General features: G+C 38.4%; 1 protein-coding gene across 1 annotated transcript in view; it reads left to right on the forward strand.

The window, feature by feature from the left end:
* Positions 1 to 138: 138 nt before the first annotated feature.
* Positions 139 to 21,889, forward strand: part of KIAA1328 — a gene marked incomplete at both ends in the record, with an annotated part of 174,267 nt that continues 152,516 nt past the window's right edge. Inside the window, 5 exons of the mRNA XM_080362618.1 lie at positions 139 to 190; positions 3,875 to 3,910; positions 5,594 to 5,733; positions 9,781 to 9,875; positions 18,401 to 18,524. Coding sequence (XP_080218744.1) covers positions 139 to 190; positions 3,875 to 3,910; positions 5,594 to 5,733; positions 9,781 to 9,875; positions 18,401 to 18,524 — 447 coding nt within the window. The remainder of the gene's footprint in view (positions 191 to 3,874; positions 3,911 to 5,593; positions 5,734 to 9,780; positions 9,876 to 18,400; positions 18,525 to 21,889) is intronic.

The following is a 21,889-nucleotide window of genomic DNA, read 5'->3' on the forward strand; positions in this document are numbered from 1 at the left end:
AAGCAGGACTACAACTCCCGGCATGCCCCGCTCTTCCGCGTGCCGGCGGCGGCAGGGAGATGCCGGCGCGGGCAGCCAATGGGCGGCGAGCGCTGTGGGGGCGGCGGGGGGCACTCTGGGAGTGGCGGTTGTTTCAAGATGGCGGAGATGGCCGCTGGGCCGGGCGGAGATGTTTACTGGAGCCGGGACAGTATCCTTCTGTAGGGCGGGGGCAGCTCGGGGGGAGCGCCGGCGGTGGGGTTTCCGCCTCAGGGCTGTGCCGTGGTGGGGGGTCCTCAGCGGGGTCGCCGGGGCGGGGGTCGATGCCTTGGGGGCGATGCCTGGGAGGCGGTGTGGGGCTGGCGGGGGAGGCTGCGAGCTGTGGGGAAACTGAGGCGGGAGCTTGACCTGTCAGGGTAGGTGACGGGGTCTCCTGCCTCGGGGTTTTGGTGTGAAGGAGGCTGGAGGCGGTGAGGGCCGAGAGGGTGGGTGAGGTTTTGGTGGCCGTGGCACAGGAGGTTTGGCAGCTCCACTTTCGAGTGTAGGGGAGCTGGGCCTGGGGAGGAAGGCTGGGCATGTGCCAGTGTGCAGGGAGTGGAGAGGTACGTGGGATTTGAAAGCAAAGTTGTCCTGCCAGAGGGGGAAGGGTTGGGTGTTCACCGTTGGTGTGACTTAACCGTGAAGTCCCGTGGAAGGCAAATATGTGGGAAATGAGGGAACTGGGTTCACCTTGTGGAAACTTGCAAGGGAATCAACAAAGTGAAACTGAGGCTAGAGTTCCAGGCAGCAAGAAAAAGATGTGTCCTTCGTGACTGGTGTCTAAGCTTGACTGCAACCATAACATTTAGGGTGAGGCTGTGGGGGACCTGGAGGCCGGAGAACTCTACCTGTGAGGGACAGGCGGGAGACTGTTATGGCTTTGTCTGTTTCTGCAAGCTCCATTTGTGGGCGACTGTGGGGCTGTATCTGTAGATGGACTAGGTGTTGGTTGTAGTGCTGGGCATTCAGCCTGTAAAAGCCTGGCTAAAGAGAGATGCACTTGCATGGTTCAGAGAACCAGAAGGAGTTGACATCGATGTCTGGGCTCACACAGTCATGTTAGAGGCTTAGCTGCTTGAAAACGTTAGGGTGCAAATGGTGATTTGGCCTGGCAGAAATTTAGGAGCTGATAATTTAGCTGTACGTATGAGGTACTTGAGGCATTGCTGTTACTCGCTCTGAGACCAGGATTCCAGCATCAGGTAGAAGTTACTGAAAAGTGTATATGTATACTCTTGTCTTTATGTTTGATTGCACACTCAGTGCAAAACAGTGCACAAATGAAATGGGCCAGCCATCCAGTGCACTGCTCAGAAGGCACATCTCTTTTACAATTGTCATTTACAATGACAATTTTTATCAATTAACCACTGGAATGACAGGTTGTTTCCCATGGCTAAATATAGTCTCTGTTCCAGTAGCGGCCTCATGCGTCATGATATTCCAAGGGACGAGGGTCTTCCTGATAAGCATTTCCTTTTACATATTTTTGCAAGTAGGTGATGTTGCTTCTGATCTTGAAAAAGTGTAAATACCCTAGAAGTGCACGTGGCACAAAAGCAAATAATAGGGGATGCTTTAAAAAAACCAAGGGGAATGGGAGGTTTGGTAATGTTGCTTTAATAGCTGTGGAAAACAGCTTCTCTTTAATTGCTGGATAGATACAGCATAGTGAGGCAGACTCCAACATGCTACACGGTTGTGTGTCTCTAGCTTGCTATAGGGGAGCCATACGTCATCATAAGATGTTCAGTTTCTCTGATGCCTGTGATGGTTTTCTCTGTTGTTGCCTTGTACATTAGCTGCGGTGGTACAAGGTTTGTAATGTGTACCATCACCACTTTAGGAGTCTTGAGAGGCACACGGCAGAGAACTGATGTTAAATGGTTGATACTGGTTTTGTCCTCAGCCTTTGAGACTTTTAGACAAGGATGTTCAACTCATTTATGAATCAGCTCCTGAGTCACTGCAATTTTTAGTCCAGCTGATTAAGGTAACCTGATCTGGCTTTCATTTATTCTAATACACTAAGCTGCAAACCTTCATGGGAGAGCGGCCCTAATAGCTGGGGGGACAAGCAGCAACAGCTTTGACTGCTTTTTTCATCTTGATATTCAGTAGCTATCCACAACAGTGCCAATGCTGGAGGCAAGCTTGAAAAGCCAAATGTTGTTTAGGCAAATCTGTTTTATTTCCTATAGCCGTGTATTGACACACAGATTAACCATATGTCAGTTGTAAAGCAATCGCCCGTGCTGAAGTTTGTTGTTTCCAGTAGCAGTCTGAGTTGAAGATGCTGTCCTCAGTATCCTGTAGATTGCTGTCCTGGTTGTGCTGACACGGCTGTTTGGGCTGCGCTGTGATCTGGACTTGGACTTTTCATCTGCCTTGGTGCTTTTAGGAACGAGGGGACATGGTGCTTTACAGTTTACTTTAGAGTTTATTCAGCTTCCTCACCTGGTTTATAGCATGACCCAATGGCAGCTAGAGATAGGAGGCCGCAGCTTACAGGTGAGAACAGAAGTGCTTTCAGCATTCGTAGAGATGTCTGTGACAGCAGTACGAAGTGAACATATTCCCAGACTGGTGCAAGACCAGTGTGTGATAATTGTTTACAACTGATAAAGTGGATCATTCACAAGATTACAAGTGAGCTTGCGATTAAGCCCTTCCAAGTGTACCGCGTTCTGTTGGTGCTATGGATAGTCCGTATTGATCGGCTTTGAAGTTGCTGTCCACAGGGGAAAGATTTCAGGCTGTTACTAATTTTCTGAACTATGTGTCAATTTGTTAAATTGAGTTTTTGAGATGGTATTATCATAATAAAATTTTAGCAAAAAATATAGTTTTTGAGAAAAAATTTGTACAGGTTAACTGACATATTTTCATAATTTGACTTTTTTGTATGAAGACAACTGCAAAACCTGAAAGGCATTTATCTGTAAACAGTACAGAAATTAAGTAATTGAGTTAATTAGCCAACCTTAGGAGGCTGAGGAAAATAAAGAGTTATAAACAAAATATAGTGGAGCAGAATTTTATGCCCTGTGCTTTTCACTTTAGTATAATGCTTGTTACTTACATGGGAATAAAAATCAGCTAAATGAAACTGTTGCTTTAAGGAAGACGCGATAGTTTACACCTTTCACTGGATTGTGTTTAGACCTATTTTTAGTGAATTCTAAGAGCACAAATAATATGGTGCTGAGTCCTTTGTGATTTTTAAGTGTTTTCTGCTGTCAAGTAATTTAGTAGTTAAAGCCCAAGGTTATTTGAAAGTTGTTTTTTTTTTGGAACTGCTTCAGAACAAATCTTGACCTTCTTAAAGAAAATCAGTCCTCTGGCTTTCATCTGTTACTCATCATCTGATGATCAGATGAGAATGACCAACTTCCTTTGAAACCTCATTTATCTTTCTTAGAATATAATGTACAAAATTTATTTCATTTCATTTAGAATATACATTATTTCAGAATTTGTCTTTCCTGTGTATCAAGGGATTCCTTATATAAAAATCTGCTCTAGTTTAAATAAATATTATTACTTCATTATCCTAGTAATTGCACTTTTAACTGGGGCTGGTCCCTGGGACCTTTTGTGGAGGTGACCTTTCAGACAATCTTTACAATCTGAAAACTGATACACAGTGAAGGACTAACACTTTTTGCTTTAGCAGTCTGTGCTTTTTTTAATATATGTAGTCAAGTTTTTCTTACTTTTGGTGCTCCTAAAATGTTGCCAGTTTGTTTTCTTATCAACAGTCTTTTAAGAGCTAGAATACTTATTTGTATAGTTCAGTTGAAAGTGCCAAGCCTATTTCTTTCTTGTTTATTACCTTTAACAAAGCCACATGTAGTTTCTGATGAAGAACAGCCCATGGTATCTGTTTCAGGTATGACCTTCTAATAGCTGTAGACAAAATTTTTCCTGTGAATGCTAAATCTTGCAATGTCTTTTCAGGTATGTGGTTTGTGTACTTAAATGTTTAAGGTACAGAGTCATCACAAGTTGTAATGGGACATAAAGGATTACAGCAGAGTATTTGCGCTCTGCTGCTTAGATAAGCATATGGTATAAGATGAACAGATTCAAGGGTGTGGTTTTTATGGCAAATATAGCAATAGAAATGTAGTTTTATCCAATCTATAAGGTAAACTGAATTTTTAATGTGATCTCCAAAGAATGTTGAAGCATTAGAGATGTTCAGGTCTTTTGCAGATTTTGAAGTGAACAATTAAAATGAAGATTCATTGTGTAAAAAAAAATAAAAATGATTAGTTCTCTTGACCTTGTTTTACTGAGTGCATGCTTGTATTCTTCCCTGGGGAAAAGATGCTTATTCTTACTACCCCTTCAGAATGCTCTTTTTTTTAAACACAACTTTTACAATGATACCAGGTCCTGAAAACATATCTGGGTATGATTAACTGTAGTAAAATTATGCACATATCCAGAGCATGGCCAGCAGTTATTAATTTTGGGGAATCCCACTCTCTGTCTGCAATAGTATGATTACCATTCAAAACTAATGGCCAAAAAGCTCTATTAAAAGTCTCTGTGTGTGTTCTGTAGCTAGCATAGTACAAGCCGGGTGATGTCAGATTGTTGTATTTTGTGCTTCAGAAAGAAACCATGATCCTAAGTGATCGAAACAGATTTACTTTGGGAAATATTTTTCCACTTTTGAAAATAATTTCAGAAACATTGTTTTCCCTTGTGTAAGAGCATGGAAATTTTAAGGTTTATAATGTAGTTCTTTAACTTGAATTGCTGGCATGCCTCCGAAATTCATTACCCAAATAAATTCAATCTATCTGTTTAATAAACTCAGTATTTTTTTGTTCAAAACTTCTTGCACTTCTGAACAGTCAAAACTCAAACCTTGAGGCAATACCAAGAATCCATTTGCTTTCATCTGACCCTGGGAAGTTTTAGTGTCAGTGTTGGCACTTCATAATTGCAGCACCAGGGTTTTCTGTGCTTTAATGTTGTTACCATTGGTAGGGATGAAATAATTCGAATTATGTCAGGAATCTTTTTACAGATGGTCTATGGAGTGTGCACTGCAGTGTTGCCTCACTCAGATGTCTGGTCCTGAAAGGAGCAAACAATTAGTCTGAGTAATCAGTAGGTTGGCTGTATAACATAAAAAAGTTATATTTTGTCATGTGAGTGGTACTTTTAGCAGCATTACTGCTGTGTGGTTCCTCACTGTCTTTGAATGTCAAAGCAGAAACTTAATTTTATGGTTTTGCATCTCAAACAAACACAAGTTTTTGCATTGAACTTCAATCAGAAGACAACATGTGCATTTCAGAATTTAATCCGCTGTTCATTGTGGCTGTGTGCACTTCAGTGCTGTGCAACTCTTTTTATGCTGATACGTTCATCTTAATAAAATTCTGTGTGGAGTGAGAGGCTGGGAGAAGTGCAAGCCATGTACCTGAAATGCTCATTATTTTCAAAAAGAGCTGCTAAGGCAAGGATGCTTTTGTGGAAATCCTGTTGTGGGAAGCAAGAGACGGGTGTCTTTTAACTTTATAATCTGTATGTTCTGCTTGTCTTTCATCTACAGGAGCATCTACAAAAGGAAATTTAAGAACAAGATACTTGCCAAAATATCAAAAAAATGAAACTGAGCTAAAAGCGCCTGTAGCCATTGCTCCCGTTTCCATGGATCCTGTTAGAAGCATGGGAGATCTGACAGGGCAGCAGGTCAGTAAAAGCGAATTTTTCTTGCTCTTAAGAGTGTACCTAGTAGAAAAATGGCAGAAAATCTTTTGATTGAAAACTTTTAAATGGTTTTAGAGTACTGTTTTTTTACAATCCCTTACACTTTCTGCCCACTTACATGGTGGCTTGCTGGCAAAAATTACTTTTTCACTGAGATCACTCGCCCACCTAAAGAGAATAAAGGCCAAATGTGCTAATGCGTGTAAGTGATATGTAACTGCAGCTATGTAAAACAGATTGTATGTGTTCCTATGTGTTTATGGGTACAGAGAGAGTGTGAGTGCAGCTTTGAGTAGCCCTTAACCTATATGTTACTAGCCAAACACAAAAGTAGTTGTTTCAGGCTATTCAGTTTCATTGCTTTAGTCATATCACTTAGAAGCAAGACTTGTAAAATTCTATTTAGAGACCTTCTTGCTGTGGCTGCTTGTGTTGATAGGGTAAAATCAGTTTCTGGTTTTGATAGTAAAACTTAAAAATCATAAAAATGCATCTGAGTAGTAGGAGTAGCTTTGCTGGTTGACATTATCTTTGACGCTGCTTTGAATTGTCTGGTCTACTGCTGTGACAAGAGCTGACACTTTTCTTACAGTTTATTTCATTAGAAATGTCAAAGCAGGTGGGTTTCCTTTGGAAGGTTATTCTGTATTATGATAGGTGTTGTGATATTCAGAAATCTGTTGAGAGATAACGTTTTTCTGGCATAATTTGTATACTGCAGTGATGATGTAAGTAATTTGAGTGCTGGTAAGTCTAGCAGTCATCTTGGGCAAGTCTATAAGTCACTAGGGTTTGGTGTCCTCCCACTTACATTTTAGACTGCTTCTGAATCACAGTTGTATTATCAAGCAGTTACATCTTGTTCATCTGGGCTAAGTTGTCCTTATCTGTGTCTTCTGTGTGCTGAGTAAATGCTCTGTGCCTCACATGTACATTTAAAACTGATGTGAAGACAGATCACATAATTCTCATTGCTTTGACAGTTGTTGTTGCCCTTCGAATCCTTCAGCATGACACTAAGTACTAGTATTCATTTTTAGGCCCTCTCCTGGACTTGTCCTTTTCCACTTCTCTGTGCATCAGTATTAGCTTTTAGGAAATGGGTCTGTACCTCCACTTTGCAAAGGATGCTGTTAGGTGACACACAGAAGTTTAACAAATAACCCCTTTTATGCAGTATTTTTATGTAGAAGCATCTCTTCATAAGTGTCTACAAGCCCGCTATCTCATAGATGCCTTAATATGTCATGTTAAAATCTGTGTATCTTGTGTGTGTTGTGTTTTTTGTGTTTTTTTTTAATTTTTTTAATTATTTTTATTTTTTTTTATTGTGTTTTGTTTGCATTACTTATCATTTAGAGGATTTTTACTCCTTTTTCTCTGTGAGAGTTGTTGGGGTAGAAGTGGTCTTCATTATTTTTATATCATGCCTAATACTCAAGATCTTAATTTGCGACTCAGACGTGCTTTTATAAGTTTGGCAATAAAATGTGTTCATAGCTTTTTCTCTTTTCTGTCTTTTTTAACCTTCTGTTTTTTCTGTTACCTTGCCAAATCCTCACGCATACTTTGTACTCTTAACTTTGAAGAGATAAATACATTTACTTGTTAGGGAAGAGGAAGGTTTCACAAAGTCTTTTTGCCAGGAGTTTTCATCACCAACACAGCTCATTTTCTTCAAGGTGTTATGTGCATGTCTAGGGAGAGCAGAGTGCTTTACTTTCACATACTTTGCACTGTTATCCTGGTGGGTAGCTTGCCATTACGGAATCTTCTTTTGAAGAGAACGGATTGAATTTTGCTCTAATATACATCTTGGCAGAACTGATTTACCTTTTCTTCATTCAGATAGGCTTGCGTACCACAGAGGAGGATGAGGGGTTTGGAGAAGATTTCAAAAAGGTCTTGTTAACTCTTGAGCTTTTCCAGTACTTTCAATGAATTAGTGGTTTCCCATACTGGTCTTGACCAAAATTTCCCATCTTCCTACTTCCCGTTGTCTGCTTCTCTCATGCAAATTGTCATCTTCCAAGGTATGGTTTATGGAGTGCTGCAATCTTCCATTTATGTAGTATATTTTATCTGGGAACTACTGAGTTATGAAACTGCTGTACCCTGGGCTGTGTAGAAAGGACAGAAATCCAGAAAAAGGAGGCAACGCAGTCCCGGCCTCTGTCTCATTTGTCATCTCGTTTTGATTGTGGAGCTGTTGCTGCACATAGTTCCACAGCTTCATTTTGACATGTTTCGTGGTACATGCCTGTCTTTGATAATTTTAGTGTGCCATCTATCCGTACCTGTGGGTGATATAAAAAAAATAACAGACTAAATTTTCAGATTTTCCTCTTCATGCCACAAATATTTGTCTAACATTATGTACACAGGTTTGGGTAATAGCTTGAGCTACCTTCTGTTAAAATCTCCTTCACTAATGTGATCAAGCTTCTGCCTCTTTTTTGAGTGAAAAATGTCCTGTAACTTTTTATTTTTCTTAAAGAAGTTCCATTACCTAGCTGCTACCAAAAAAAAAAAAAAAATCAGATGTTTTTAGCTTGGGAAATGGAAATCCTTCAACCATATGTTTAGTTGAATTTAAATTCAGTTAATTTTAAGACATCCTCTCTTCATGTGCATGACTGTAAATAGCATATGTTTGCAAAGGAAACTGTGAAATGAAATGTCCCCTTGAGTAGCCCTGAATTATAATTTGCCTTGTGAAACTTTTTTTTTTTTTTACTTTTTTCCAAGGAAAATACATTAGAATAACAGTCTATTGAAGGGTCAGGTGGGTATAATGTGAGTCTGTATACAATCATCACCTCTTTCAAAAGCGACATAGTCCTTTAATTGTTTCAAACCACTGTTGAAGAAGCAATTAGCTAAGAATGGAAGGGGTCACTTAATCTCTCTGTGTAGATCAGCTGCCATTTCTGCTAACGAGGAGAGAGAAGCCCAGTGTTTTCTGTGCGGTGAGGTTTTTCTGTGCTGTATTGTGTTACCTTGACCAAAGTGCAAGGTATTTGGTAGCATTCTTGTCTTTTATGTTAAGCACTGTGTGCACTCAGGGGTGTTTGTAATATTTGTAGGTTTGTAAGAGTCTAAACTGTAAATAAGAAAGTCGGATTTAGTGGAAGTATTTAAAGTTGGCAAAACCTTGGACAGAATAGCGTAGCTCTTATTGCTGCTTTCATCTTAGGATTCTTAGTTTGTGCTTGTTGCTAGCACTGGAGAACTGAGTCACCAATGAAAGAAGTTTTTGATAAATTAAAACAATTTATAACTTAAAACTATTTCCTATTTGGAAGCACCCGAAATAGGTAATGCCAGTAACATCAATAAGCGAGGGACTGTTGCAGCAATGTGCCCTCTGGTGGACGTTGATAACAAATACTGCAGTTCTCTGTGTGATAAAGGCTGCATTAAAGAGCCGCTGCATTAAAGGTTTGTTTTCAGAAGGAGTAGAAATACAAAAGTAGCAAATAAGTGATTAAAACCAAATGATAGTGATATGTGAAAGGCTGTGTACTTTGCTGTGTATCAAAAAATCCTTTGAAATAAGGACTTACCATCTATTAATGATATATTGCATAATTTCTTGCTGTTTTGTATGCTTTGGTTATAAATGCAAAGGTAGAATGTTTTTTTCCTACTCTTTTAGGATCTTAACATAATAAAGTTTGAACTTGGATGTGGATATCACTGAACTAGTTTTCTAAGTTATGAGAACCTACTGCCCTTTATCTAGTATGAATCAATGAATAGTGTATGTCTTAAAACTTTACCCAGCATGATTAGTATTGAAACTAGCAGCTTGCATTTGAATTGCAAGTCTCTTAAAATATTCTCTACAATTTGGTAATTTGTTTCACTGAACCGTACTTACATTTTAAAAAATATGTATTTTATTTCCAGTTGGAATTTGTCTGCTTTCAACTTATAATTATTAGGTCTTGAAATGCTATTAATAAGTTATGAAATATTTGCTCTCCTTTAAATAGTACGTTCTAAAATGTTACTTTAAATTTTCAGGTCACTAATGAAGGAGGAATGAAGAGTGCTTCTTTAAAGGATTTGTGTCCTGAGGACAAGAGACGCATTGCAAACTTAATTAAAGAACTTGCCAGGTAAGAATATGCATCAACTGAAAATGCATTATGTTTAAGGAGAATCATTGCTCTAATTAACATCAAGCAACCTAGAACTGCATTGTGGAACTGAATATTTGCATAAGGTAATTTTTCTTGCTGGAAGAGTTATGAAAATGAAGCAGCCTGATAGGTTTTTCCCTGCTTCTTCATCCAAAATCCCCTAAAAGTACTGAAAACAAGAGCCAGAGTTTTGTGACCTGAAGTAGTTGATCCATACAAACCTAGTCACAGGGCTGGGGTTTTGTCTTCTGCTTGTATTATGCTTTAAATAAACACGTCTTTTGGAAATGATAAACTTTATTGATATGAAACTTTGTAAAGCTTATTTGTCAGGGGTAAGCTTTTATATGGAATGCCACGTTAAAGTTGGATTGGTGATCTTGTTGCTGAAATGTGTTAATCAGTATTTGCCCATGTTTGGACATGTCCAGCGGTAGAGTTCAGTGTAAATTTAACTTATCTAGCCAAACTTTCTTTTACTTTGATTAATTTCTTCAAGTTGTCCCTATTATTTGAAAGGAGAGACAGAAATATTGCAGATTTCTCAGCTTTAGCAAGAGGTTTTCTCTAAGTTTCATTATACTGCTAGTTGCATTCATGAAGACAAATGGAAAAAAATACGTTGAATTTGAGTGAGGAGATTTTTCTCCCCCTCTGTATCCCTAGCACTTCAGGATCTCAGGGTATTTGCTATTTAGTGGCTGTAAAATTGTGAAGGAGCACATGGGACTTTGGTAGGCTTTGCACCACATCAGAGGGGAAAGTCTCATGAGGTCATCTGAGGTCCTTTGGGCTAAAAGTTATTATCTATGAGAAGAATTTATAAAGGCAAAGGTTTTTTTTAGAACAAAATGTAGATTCTCAGGTGTCAATGAAGTGCTTTTTCCATAGATTTCATGTGTCTGTGCAATAACTGGCAAGCATTACCATCCTTTTTCTTTTTATATAGGAAAGTTTGGGCAGAGAAATTAAGTTACTTGCTCAAGGTCATGCAATAAGTCTCTGGTGCAACTAGGAATATTTTCTTTCTGATTATCCTCATCCAGTGAACCGTTTTGCCTGCTAATAATTTGTATCAATATAGGATTTCCTGCTATACAGTATTTCAGTAATTTCTGAAGTTCTTCATGCTTGCAACTGTATTTTATCCTAGCTCATGTTAGAAAATGTCTAGTTAAGGCTGTCATAAAGAGTAGATTGCTAGGAAGCCTGGTTACAAATTGTCAGATGTTGGAGCTATTCGGACACTGTTGCCACTGTTGATATATGGTGGTATATTCTAATATTAAAAAAAGCCTTTTATTACATTGTTCCTCATAATACACTGCTCCCTCGTGAATAGTAGTACACTAACTCATTTGAGCATGGGATTCTTCTTAAATCTCAGATGCTGTGATTTTTCCCTGAGGACAGTTTGATATTTCTGCCTGACATTTCTTTGAAGAAAAATAGAAGGTGCAGCAACATTAATTTTGAAAAGTAAAATTAGTGGAACAGTATTATTTTATACTTAGTTCTCTTTTATTTTTAAACCTAATCATATTTTTATTGGATGTAATTAAAAGTCCTTTGCAGAGTAATAGGGAAGTTGAACTTTAATTCCGCTCACCTTGTCACTTTTTTAAAACTCTCCATAATTTTCATCCCTAGTTGTGCAATGATGGAGGGTTTTTACATGCAGTAGAACATTCTTTGCTATTTCAGAGGAGAAAAAGAACTGGCAGAAAGATGAAAGTTTTCCAGGAAGACTGCCCTGCAGTAAATAATTGGAATAATGGAGATGTCACTTGACCAGAGCTATACTTCACTGTTCTTTATTTTGCTCCTATTTATGAATGAAAATGATAATAGTTTGGGCTAATTCTTGTTATTTTATTGTGGGATGGTGGACAGAAATAGATTGGTTAACAGCCATCTGCATGAAGACCATTTTAAATTGCTAAAATTCTGTCGGTGTGGAAACCAGTATCAAAAATATGATGAAACTCCTAGGGCTTGAATTTCAACCAAGTCTTGTGTGAGCAGTTCAGGATATTGGTCTTTCCCCTGACTTTTGCAACTGCTAAAGGAGAGCCACTGTACTTTTCTCTTCCTATCCTTAATTCCTCTATATCTCATTCCCAATGCCATTTTGGACAATGGGAAGGTGCGTGCCTATGCATTAGCTAATATGCTGCAGGGAGAGACTTGGTGTGAGTAAATTCTAACACTGGTGATATTATTTTCCTTTCCTTTGAGAAAATCTAATGCCCTGCTGCTGGGGATTCCAGTGGCTGACATCATGTTAGCTGTTAGAGACTTTATGAAATTGAATTTTGAGACAGGGTCAAAAGAAAGCACTCAGCTGTATCCTTTCTTAATCCTTTTTTCTAGGCTAAATAATCTTAGCTTTTGCTCGGTGCTGCTACCTGTAAATCTAACGATTACTTTGTCTTTCTTTGAACGTATCCAGTCTGTCTTCGACTTTCAGGTGAAAAGAGAGAGGCAAACTGGATCCAAAGTTTAAAAGACTTGAATAATGTAAATTTGAACTTCTTATTGTGTCAGCAGGTTCTTTTCAAATTTTTCTTGTAGGTGAATTTTTGAGTAGAACGAGTCATGTCTATGAATGCCAAAGTGCTTTGTAAGTAAATGGGAAATTCTCAAGTGTGATCAGCCGTTATTATCAAAAGCAATCAACATGGCACCTCTGTATGTTTTCAGCAAGGTGCTGCTGGCATGGTGGTGAAAGTGACAGGCACAGTAAGAGCGAATTTTAGCCCTCCCTACAAGCAGAGGCCCTTTACAAGGCAAAAAAGGCCTTCCTCTGAGCTTTCATTACTGCAGGCTACTCCTGAAGGAGTGATCAGCTTATGTAATGAAATGAGCAGTGACATGGTGAAGACGCTGGAAGATGCCTGTACTCTGTGCCAGCATCAGGAGACATTAGCCTCTGACAAGAGGGAGCAATGCAAGGTCCTCTGAGAACTACCCATTTGACTGTTGAGTATTATCAATTTGCTGGACACCATACTGAGAATGGTTAAAAAGTATTCTGTAGTGAAATATTTTAAGTGATATGCAGATTTTGAAAGCGCTCTCTGTCTCAGCATTTGGCTAAATGAAGAGGGTCATAGCTTTCTTTGTAGAGAGTGTATGCGCTTGCAAGGATTCACCTCACTCCTAACTAATGTATAGCCATAGTTCTGTAATATTCTGTCTTCTACTAGGACATGTACATCATAAACACTTCTTCCATGCCTGCACAGTTCACCTATGCCTGTATATCTCACATTCACAATATGCTTTTGAATGAGCAGAGGCATTGATTATAAGTGATGTAGTATGGTTCACGAAAGTTTAATTTTTGCTTCTGGTGGTGAGAATTGCTATTTAACTACTTTGTATTCTTTCTTTCTTCAGATAAGATAAACATGGAGAAAGCTAGGTCCCTGCTGTCTTTGCAAACAAATCTTCAAAAGCAATTTAGGTAGAAAGGTATCATAATGCCCTTATGCACCCAAGGGAGGGAGCGATAGCCCTTTTCGAATGAGATACAAAATGTTTTTTGCTATCAAATTAGTGTCTTTCTGGCAAGGACCACTGACATGTCAAAAATGACTTGTACCCAGCAGCCAGTAAAACAGCCATGAGACAGCACTTTGTCCCGTGTTGGGAAAATGCTTCCTCCTTGCCAAGACCTTGGATTCCTAAACCCTTTGTAGGATATTGGCCGTCTGGGATGCTAGTCTTTTCCACTGGCATTGCTTTATGTGGATTTTTTTGCCTGATATGAAGGTGAAATTGACCAGCTAAAATTGAAATTTCCCAACAAAAAGTGAAAATGGGAATCAAAACAGAAGGTTAATTTGGTTACAGAGCTGGAAACCATTACTAAGGAGGACAGTAAAACTATCGTAGCGTATATGTGCTGTTTAAGTGTTTTTCTTCCAGCTCTTAGGATCTTTGAAGGACAACTTGCCTGTGGAAGCCCATATTATAAATATGTAGTGTTTGGCCTCCTGCGTTGCCTTCTTTCCTGGGTTACTCTGCCTCATATTTAACCAAATTGTTACCTGGCTTTAACTTCAATGTCAAAATTCTTTTATTTATTTATTTTTTTAATGTGCTACTTTAGGAGCCAATATTGTGCTGCAGTTCTCTTAATTGGTCAGGCAATGAGACTGCAAATGAGAGATCCCTAAGCTTATCTGGAAATTACTTTTTGTTGATAGGTAAAGCATGCCTAGGATTATTGTATCACCAATCACACTTACCTTTTGTGCTTAAAAAGCCATTTGTAGCTATGAATCCACGCTGTGAGATCTAGTTTTGTATTATTTTGCAAGTTGCATATCGTAAAATTTATCCATTTTGCAGCAATTTCAATTATGATTTGGGATTGTTGGGGTTGTTTGTTATTTTTTTTTAATTTATGCAAACTGCCCATGATACTTGAGTAAAATGTATCGGATTTGTGAGCAACGTCCTTAGACAAAAAATGCTGCCATTCTCTCTTCCTGCAGTGCCGATATTAAAAGTCACTTTGCTGCTCAGTTCTGGAAGAGGCATTTTGTGATCAACTCCATCACAAAAACTTCTTGCTTCATCTTTTTGGAATGCATCTTCCCCTTGGAATACCTGATTTAATTCCATGGGTCCTCTGTGTGCTGGGCTGTGCATGCTGCCCTTATTTTGGTCCTTGCTCCTATTTCCACCCCTCCGTGGTCTTGCCTGTTTCAGATGCCATTCTTTACTTGGAATATAAAACTCGTGTTTTTCGGGAATGGACAGCAAAAAGTTTTCATCTTTGCTAGCTAGTTGGGAGTGTTCCCTACAAGATAAATATTCCCTGTGAGTATAGGACTGATCAATGAAGTTTCCAATGTCTGCTTTTCATTTATGTTATCTTCTGTCTTAACTTGCTCAGCCACGGTTCTTAGTACATTCAGATTTCTGTTGGTAAAACCTCACTTTCTCGTAACATTAAAAAAAAAAAATAGGAAATACTATTTAAAATTTGCTTTTTCAGTTCTACTTTTAATTTCTGAAGACTGTAAGTGCTTTCAGTCAGGAAGAGTTACTTTTTAGCTTTGTCCCTAGTAGAGTGTTGATGTGTTATCACAGCTCTTTCTTGTGCATGCCAGTTTTTAATTTGACAAATAAAACTTCAAGTGCTGTTGAACTGTGCATTACTTCAAAAATTCCTCCTGGAGAGCATCAGTCCTGCTTAGTCAGTGGAATGAGTCAGTGTTATCAGCAAACTTGTTGATCAGTTCCTTCTTCAGATCAGTCAGAACTGTTACACTAGTATCAGCAGTGGACTTGGGAGAGTACCATAATCATTGGAACTGGTAAATTAGGAATTAATTTTAACCCTAAAGCTGATGTCCTAGGAGGGTTTTTTGTCAATATATCCACATTATGAATTTTTCTTTTCCTACAGAGGCTCCTGTAAAATAACACTAAAATCTTTATTTAAATGCATATAGAATTACATCAGCTTTGAAGTGCTGAATTGAAAACAAATCTTCAACAAAGATGGTATATATCCTATGATACAAGATAGATGAATTTAAATTGTATGCAAGGAAATGCTGCAGACACTTAACAGCTGGAATAGTTCTTCTGATTTGTCATATTCGCTCAGGGCTCTCAGTCCTCTCTTTGTTCCTGGAAACAATGGTAACGGAGCTGGACGCCAGTGTGTTGCCCAACGGAGCAGTTGTGCCCTTTGTCATTGTGATGCCTTTATTCTTTCACTACTCTTTTCTGACCATGAGCAGATGAAAAGCAAGTGAAAATCCTTTTGAAGAGCATTATGAGCCTTGTAATGTGTCTTTTTGGCATCAGTCCTTCCTAGTTCTGCTAAGAATAATCTGTTCTTTACTGCCATAAGGCAAAGAACTAAGTATATAAAAAAATCTTTCTGAGCTATATATAGGATGTGACATAAACCAGGCATAATCTGATGACATTCTTGTATGCCTGTACTCTAACTTCCTTTTGCCACCTCCTGTGACTAACTGTCTTCTATATCTCGCCTGCCCTTTATGGGCTGTCTCCTGCTTTGTGATACATAAACACATACTGCCACGTTTCTTCTAAGATCACTTACTGTTCTCAGTCATTTACTGCATAAGATATGTGGCACAATATATTCATGTGTCTGGGGGTATGACAGCTTGCTGTGATCTGTGTTAAATACAAACACAGCATGCGAATGTGATGCAGACTGATACAAGCAGCAAATCACAGAATCTAGAGATGGGTAAAACCTGCTTCATTTAGTCTCATTTTTCCAGTGCTCTAGTCTCTCTTACCCTGTCTTATTTTCTTATACCGTTATTTATTTTAATATTCTTTAGTGCCATCATGGGCCAGTGTTTCAGTTGTCCCAAAACTTTTTCTAATACAGCATCACACCTGCAGTTTGTAAACAAACTTCCTTTCTTATATAGTGCCCTGGATATGATACTTGTCCTCTCTTTCCTTTATGATTTTTTTTTTCCCCTGTTTGTGTTTCCTTCTTGTCTTTCATCTACATAGTCACTGCTGTCTTCATTTTCTTTTTCTAACTGATGCTTTTGATTCTCTGTTCTCTTTTGTTTTCTTTTTCTTAGGGTTAAAAAAAGAAACCAAGATGCATTTTTCCATCTTTCATTGATTACGTGAAGCAAGGTCATACATGGCTTACATGAAGGAAGGTTCATATAGGGTATAGTCACTTATCTGATTGCTCTTGATTCAAGGAAAACAACCTGGTTGTGGTTAAATACCAAAGCCTGGTCTGCCACCTGTGGCATATGTACCGTAGTTGTAACTGCTTCGGAAGCAAGAGTATATGGTAGATGGTTTTCAAAAGTTTGTTGCCCGCTTAACTAAGGAGTGCGTAGATGTTGGGGTGGATCCAGAGTTAATACAGCTGGTTCCCTTTTCCCTGTTTATTTTCTGATGTGTGCCCACCCTTTCTGACTGCCTTTGAGTGGAGAAAAAGGCGCTTAGGAATGAGCTGATAAACACTGGTGGGGACAGGATTGTAAATGAGACCATGGGCATAAGAACAATGGAATGCTTTTACACTAAATCTGTGTATTCTTTGTGTAATTTAGAAACTTTCCAATTAATAGTTTGTTCCAAGCTCTAATTTATGGACTTCGATTATATGCTATATGATATCTTTCTCCCTTCAGGTTTGTAGAGAAAAGGTGTGAGTTTCAGTATTATTAAGTATTTCCAACTTCATGCAGTCTGCTGAGCTACCATGGGAAGGGCTGTGAACTGATCTTAAAATGGAGGATACTGCCTGTCTATAGTTCACCCCAGAGGGGTTACCCAGTTGTGGTATTTATTATTTTCCTACTGGAATATCAAAACAAATCTGTGCTCTCTTAAGGGAGATGTTGTGACGTCAAATGGATGGCTCAGTCCCTGAATGGAGTTCTCTATTGAGAGTGTCAATGAGTCCAATGGGATGAGTGAAAAGCTTAGACCTGTGCTGGGATATATGTTTGATATTTCCGCCTCTTCCTTTCCTCTTCCTGTAGGATTGTTCCACTTGAAGGAAGTTAAAATTGAAGTCTCCTGAAAGTTGTACTGCTTTGTTCTCCTGTCGCCTGTGTTGTGGCAGCTGTTTCATCATCATAAAAGACTGAACTTTAAGAGCCTTCAGCAACAGAAATTGCCTAAGTGCAGAGCAATGATATTTATTAGTCTAAGCTCATTCATTAATATTTTTGTAGAGCTTTTATAGAACCATGATTTCTGAGCCATGTTTTTTAGCAGAGTTACGGGATCATCTGTGCATAATGGTCTTCTTGTGTACGTGATACCAGAATAATTGTTTTTACAGCCTGTTCTTGAGGTGCAGAATAAATGATCACTGTAAACATTTCTCGCATTGTCATCTTTTAATCTTGATCCAATTATTTACACTGAGCAGCAAGATACAGAGTGCCATGGCCCAGACAGAAAGGAAGATTTACTTCTTCAGCTTGGTATTTTAAAATCCCCAGAAGAGGACAAGCTGTTTTGTTTGGAGAAAACAAGAAAAATTATTCATTTCCTGGACTTATATTTGACCAGTAAATGTGAGGGAAGGGTTAGTTTATAGATTAAGAAACAGAAAAGTTTTTCAATTTCCTGCCTGTCTCCGCAGCTAAGCTCTCCCATTTGAGTTGTCTGTCTACATGCCCTGGGCTTGTAAGGATCCCAGTGTGTCTTCATTATGGCTGCAGGGGATCAGACTGCACAAATCTAATTGTGGGTTCAGGTCCGTGCTCTGTTTTCCATGCCGCCCATTAATGTGCATGTACTCTAGTGAGACCGGTGTCTTTGAAAAAATAATGTATTGCATAAAGTCGTATGCATCTTCCAGTGTAATAAAATAAAATAAACGTTATGAGGAACTAACCTGTTTAAAGGTGGAGAGGGTGGTATCCATTTAACTGGAAAGTGGAGGAGTTGGAAGTCAGGCACTGTGGGTATGGACATCTATCTTATTTCTCTCAAATTCTTTTCAGGGTAAGTGAAGAAAAGGAGGTGACAGAAGAACGTCTGAAAGCTGAACAGGAGTCATTTGAGAAGAAGATCAGACAGCTAGAGGAACAGAATGAACTTATCATCAAAGAAAGGGAAGATATCCTTTAAAAATATGTGCAGGGGCTCACGGTCTGAAATAAAAAGTGAACTACAGAGAAATAATTGTTCTAATTTATGGCAGAGAATAAATCTGCATGTGCTGCCATTCAAAAACAATCAGAGAGATGACTTGTCAGCATGTGATGCTGGTTCATTTGAGCTTAAAACTGCCATCCAGCTGTTCTATGATGTTGTTTTGCTATGAAATAGACATTTGTCAACTAAAAACGACAATAAGGAATTTATGCATTAGAATATGGTTATAGTGGTGTGTTTTGTTTTGTTTTTTGTTTTTTTGCTTAATCCTGTTAGGTTGTTGTAATTGAGGTCTAAAACTTGCGTGGTATTCCCAGTGCTCTCTGTTTCCAGAGAGAGATGACTTAGACCAAAGGCATTTAAATGGTATCTATGTACTAGGAGGTTTAGCCCAGTTCAAACTTCTGTTGGTGTAGTCTTTGTTTGTTTCATTTTATACAAAGTTAGCCGATGGTATTTTTTTGCAGGCTGTGACTTTTATTTTTCTTAAGCTGCATATGCTTAGTCCCAGTCCTGGAATATTACCTGCAAAGTCGATGTTGCAGGAATTACAATTTTCCTGCAGCGTGGTGTCATAGACCTTTACAAAATTTTCCTGTTCGTTTCTCTTCCAAATTTTTTGATGTTGATGTTTTCTTGTTTAATTCCTCAGAAGGCTAACGATTGACCACAGTGGGATATGGAACAACCAGTGCTGCAACTACAGCAAAAGCAAATAGTGTGTGATTCATCAGGAGCTGTAGTTCAAGTAGGGAGAATACTAATACTGTTTTTAAAAGCGTTGATGAAACTTGTTGTGCAATACTGTTTTCAGTCCTGGGTCATTCCTTGTTTGAGTAAAAAATTAAGTTAGAGTCAGATGTTATGGAGAAGGTCTACTTAAAATGGGAGGTACAAAGGACTTATTTTCTGAGAAGAGACTAAAGTGTGTGTGCATATGCTTATGAATAGTGACTGACCATGTAGAAGCAGGTCGAGGTGATGGTGAACAGGGGGAGAGACAAAGCTGAGACAAAAAGGGACTCTTCAAGTCATAGGCCAGTGTTGGAACAGAAATAAAAGACGATAAACAGTCCACAAACTTAAGCGTGAAGTTAAGGGAGGGTTCTTGAAGATTCGAGAAATCATATTTCACAGTTTAGCACTGGAAGACTTAACAAAAAAAGAGCTTTTTTATGATGGCGCTTGGTTAGCTTATGAAAGGAATTCAGTGATATGTTGGCTCTGTCAGCAAGGGATTGCCCTTGATGACCCAGAAGATCCCTTGTAGCACAGCAGCACTTATATTGATAGAAAGAATTTGGTATGTTTGTACTAAATAATATACACATCAACAAGCTTAGCCAGACATGGAACAGTTCCTGGAAAATATTAAATCTGATGTATTTAAGAGCCATTAGATGTGACTACAACGCTTTTACATTGATTTCACTGAAGTCATTTTTTTGTATGTTATGTCTTGTGTCTTCAGTCAGCTCATGAATGTGGATAGGATGTATGTTCCTGATTAATATTTTTTAATTTATGCACATAAAGCTTTTGCTAATTCATCTGAAGTGTATTTGGCTACTGGGAAGTAGGCATGTTTGCTTGGGTTTTTTTGGTGTGGGTTTTTTTTTTGTTGCTTTTTTAGAGCGGGGAGAGTGGTGTTGTGTTAGTGGTGTGTGGTTTTTTTTTCCTTTACTAGAAATAGATTTAACAAGCATTAATACTTTTTCAGAAGTCTGGTAGACATGGCAGAAGGGTTAATGCATGCAATTTTACACTTCATAAAACTCTGTAAAACCTAGAAATATAAAACAAGGTTATAATTTAAAACTATAATTTTAACTACTGCAATACTTGCCTACCATACATGAATGATTCAATATCCTCAACGTACCCTGATCAGTTAATTTTTTATCTTAAAGCTTGCTGCAGAGACAAGAAATGGTAGAAATGACTTGCCGAAGTTGAATACAGATTCTGGCTGTTTTCAAGTGCAGCAACTTGAAATTATCCAAGTTCTTCTGAAACGCACAAAATTCACTTGCAAATAAGATATCAGGGGTATAATAGCATAAGCAAACACCTTCAAGTCTGGTAAAATAAAATTTACTTAGCCTTTCTTTTTTGTTCCCCAAAGTTAATTTATTCTCTATAAAATTACTTCTTCTAGCCCAGTATTTAAAATTACCCTACAATAATGTATCAATATTTCTGATATAACTGCACCTATCTAGTGAAGTGTAATTTCAACTTGGTAAAAGTTTAATTTGAGTAGCAAGGGGAGTGTGTTGGTTTTTTTTTTTTAAGCAACAACACATGTTGCTGAGTGTTTTTTCTTACTAAGACTCTTGCAGCAAAGATATGCTCTGTGTGCTTGAAATCCCTTCTGTAAAGGCAGATTTTCCTCATTTTGCTGTGATTGCTTTTTTCTCTTCATTTTTCTTATTTTGAGAAGCTATGTGGACTCACATGTTAGAATTTACTGCTTCGGGGGGTGAGGGAGTAGGTGATATGTAGTGATCTCACTGCAAAACTTTTGAGTAACTGACCAGTATTGGAAAAACAACATTTGTCTGCAGCCCAAGCTTATATTTGATTTGGAACTCATCAGTGCTGTCTGGGTAGGGACCAATAACTAAACTTCCATGCAAACTTGAAAATCAATTCTATCCTTCTACTGCAGTTGAAACTTTGAAATTTGAGTGGTTCTTACTAGGGCATGCAATTAATGGAGGACAACCCTGATGAGCACACTGTGAGTCATAAACAGGCCAGCTTGTTGTCAAGGCTGCCAGATCTTATCACAGATTTAAGGAAAATTAGGGATTTCAAGTAGTCGTCCAGTCTACTGCTTTTCCCTAAAGCTGTATCATTAGACCTGTCTTATGTTATGATTTGGTCAAAAGCAGATATTTTGGCTTAGTTTTTCAAAGGCCATTCCTGCTTGAAAACAAATTCTTTCAAAAGAAACTTGATCTAAAGTTTTTCAGCCAGTTCCAAAATAGGATTTAAATCTTTATTTCATCCATAACAAACTCTTTTTTCTAAAAGGTTCTCGTGCTGCTGTTGTTTGGACATATGCTGTTTGGTGGTGAAATGCATGCATGCTGAGATGACATCTTTTGCAGTTTTTACTAAAATCCACTGAGTTGGGCCAAACTGGAAAAATCTGGTAACATGTGCTCCCATTCTTTTGTTGCATCTTATAGCTATGAGGATGGGAAAGTGGTGGAAAAAAGTGGTCTTCTGAAAGGGAAGATAAAGCAGGAGGTGCAGAAGAAAGCACAAGTGGAGGCTGCAGTGAGGACGTGAGAACTAGAACGTGGCTGGAAGGAAGGACTTGGAAA

This window comes from Nesoenas mayeri (genome assembly GCF_963082525.1).
Source record: "Nesoenas mayeri genome assembly, chromosome: Z".
Taxonomy (NCBI): domain Eukaryota; kingdom Metazoa; phylum Chordata; class Aves; order Columbiformes; family Columbidae; genus Nesoenas; species Nesoenas mayeri.